The sequence below is a fragment of the Primulina huaijiensis genome, chromosome 17 (assembly GCF_012295235.1).
Source record: "Primulina huaijiensis isolate GDHJ02 chromosome 17, ASM1229523v2, whole genome shotgun sequence".
Lineage (NCBI taxonomy): Eukaryota > Viridiplantae > Streptophyta > Magnoliopsida > Lamiales > Gesneriaceae > Primulina > Primulina huaijiensis.
The window spans coordinates 17,088,222-17,090,478 of NC_133322.1; the positions used below are offsets into that span (position 1 = coordinate 17,088,222).

Below are 2,257 nucleotides of genomic sequence, written 5' to 3' on the forward strand. Positions count from 1 at the left end.
ATTATTTTATCTATCAAAGTTTTAAAAATTGAATATATATATTTTTCAAAAAATCAAAATTCTTGTCATTATTAGATGATTAAATATTGACTAAAAATATTTAACATGTTAAAAAAATATTTATATTAAATATGTGATTAATATCCATAAAAAAATAATAATATCAATTTACGATATTATTAAATTTTAAATTCTGTTTTTTTGTTAGTTACACTTCATTTCTGAATAAATTTTAAATAAAATATAAATAATATAATATAAAATGTAAATATCAATTTTCAAAACATATAAAAATTCCATGATTTGCAAGATACATTCACCCAATGCGTACTCAAATTTCGAATCGGGAAAAAAAAAAAAAGAAAAGAAAAAAAGCCAGCAAGTATTTTCTGTGAAGCGGCAACTTGCAACCCCTCAACTTTGACCTTTCTCGAAAAGATGATCTGTTATTACATTCTCAATGCTCTATAAATTCTCCATCCCACAATATCACTTCTCATCAAAAAAACATTAATCCAACTTTGCCATTACAAATTTACAATGGGTTCTCTCCATTATTCGTTTCTTGTCTTGCTCGCCATTCTCGTTTCTTCCGCGAATGCTCAACATGGTCTACACCTTCCTGTTCGGAAGGACCCGAAAACGCTGCAACACTACACCACCTTCCAAATGGGCAGTAACCGGACCAATATAAACACGGTCATCGACCTAGGCGCCGAGTTCTTGTGGTTCGGGTGCGACAATTACACCTCGAACTCGTATTCCCCAATCCCTTGTGACTCGAGCAAATGCGAGCTGGCCAAGGGGCAGGGATGCATAGTCGAGTGCCATCGTTCAGACCCGCGCCCCGGCTGCACCAACAACACCTGTGGCTCCACCAATTTCAATCCATTCGAAGAATTCCTCTCCGGCGAGGGATACTATGAGGACACATTTTATGCTAAGTATAATGTACAAGTGCCCCAATTCATCTTCTCTTGTTCGAGCAATGATTACTTGCAAGGCCTGGCGAGTGGCACCATTGGCATGTTAGGCCTCGCCAGGACCCAAATTTCTTTGCATAAACAGGTGACAGGGAAGTTGAATTTGCCTGATAAGTTCTCACTTTGCCTCCCTTCGTCAGGATTGGGTAAGTTGTCCATAGGGGACGTTTCCTCGTCGAGTAAACCCGACATATCCCCTTTGCTCAAGTCCACGCCTCTGATCATAAACCCGAAGAGCACGTCCCCGGTTCACGCGGTGGGTGATGCAGCGGTAGAGTATTTTATCGGCGTTAAATCCATTAGGGTCAATGGAGAGACCCTGTCCGTAAAGGATTCTTACTTCACTTTTGACAAAGATGGAAACGGTGGCACTAAAATCAGCACAATTCAAAACTACACCTCTCTTCACACGTCCATTTACAAACCCCTTACGCGTGCTTTCGTCAAAGCGGCCTCGGACAAGAAGATAAAAAGCGTGGCTGCTGTGGCGCCGTTCAGGGCATGTTTCAGCTCGAGCTCGATTTCTAAGACAGCAGCAGGTCCTGCGGTGCCGCCAATCGACTTGGTTTTGCCTGGAACTGATGTGTACTGGAGGATCAATGGAGCAAATTCCATGGTTGAAATCGATCAGAAAACATCGTGCCTTGGATTTGTGGAAGCCGCGCCAAGGCCAAAGCCTGCAACTGCGTGGCCGACGACTTCGATCGTTATAGGAACTCATCAGTTGGAGGAGAATTTGCTGGTGTTTGATTTGGTTTCTTCACAGCTTCAGTTCAGTTCTGCCCTTCTGTCCCATGGAAAAAGCTGCTCCCGCGTTTAAGACAGCAAAACGGGGATTTATTATCGATATAATAAATTTTATGTGCGCTATTTCATAATAATAATTGTATATGTATTTGTACAATATCAATATGTGCAAATCCAAAAAGCTTTTTGGTCGATTTGGTTGCTAACTACATCGAATTGTGCAATATTTTGAATAAACCGACTTTGTTTTCGAGCAAACAAAACTGAACAAATCCAAATTTTATGATCTTACAATTCTATGATCCATGAAGTTTATTCGGTATGACCTATTTCTTTATAAAAATAATTAACCAAAACCAAAAAAAATTCACCATGTTGTTTTAAAATAAAGAATATCAATGCGGAATCATGAAGGTTAGCCCTTATTAGCCTTTGGGAAGCAGATTACAAAATCTCTATCCGTGGTAGCTGCAGAACTCATTGCCGTTGATGAAGGGATTCAGTTGATACATAATCAATATTTAAGG

General features: G+C 39.4%; 1 protein-coding gene across 1 annotated transcript; it reads left to right on the plus strand.

Annotated features, from left to right (window-relative positions):
* Positions 1 to 486: 486 nt before the first annotated feature.
* LOC140962330 (probable aspartic proteinase GIP2) lies at positions 487 to 2,027 on the plus strand. Its single transcript, XM_073421197.1, has one exon. It carries the CDS (start codon positions 541 to 543, stop codon positions 1,801 to 1,803), a length of 1,263 nt encoding a protein of 420 aa, XP_073277298.1. The 5' UTR covers positions 487 to 540; the 3' UTR covers positions 1,804 to 2,027.
* Positions 2,028 to 2,257: the final 230 nt, after the last annotated feature.

Coding starts and splice junctions, on each gene's coding strand:
- LOC140962330 (XM_073421197.1), top strand. CDS start 541: ATGGGTTCTCTCCATTATTCGTTTCTTGTCTTGCTCGCCATTCTCGTT.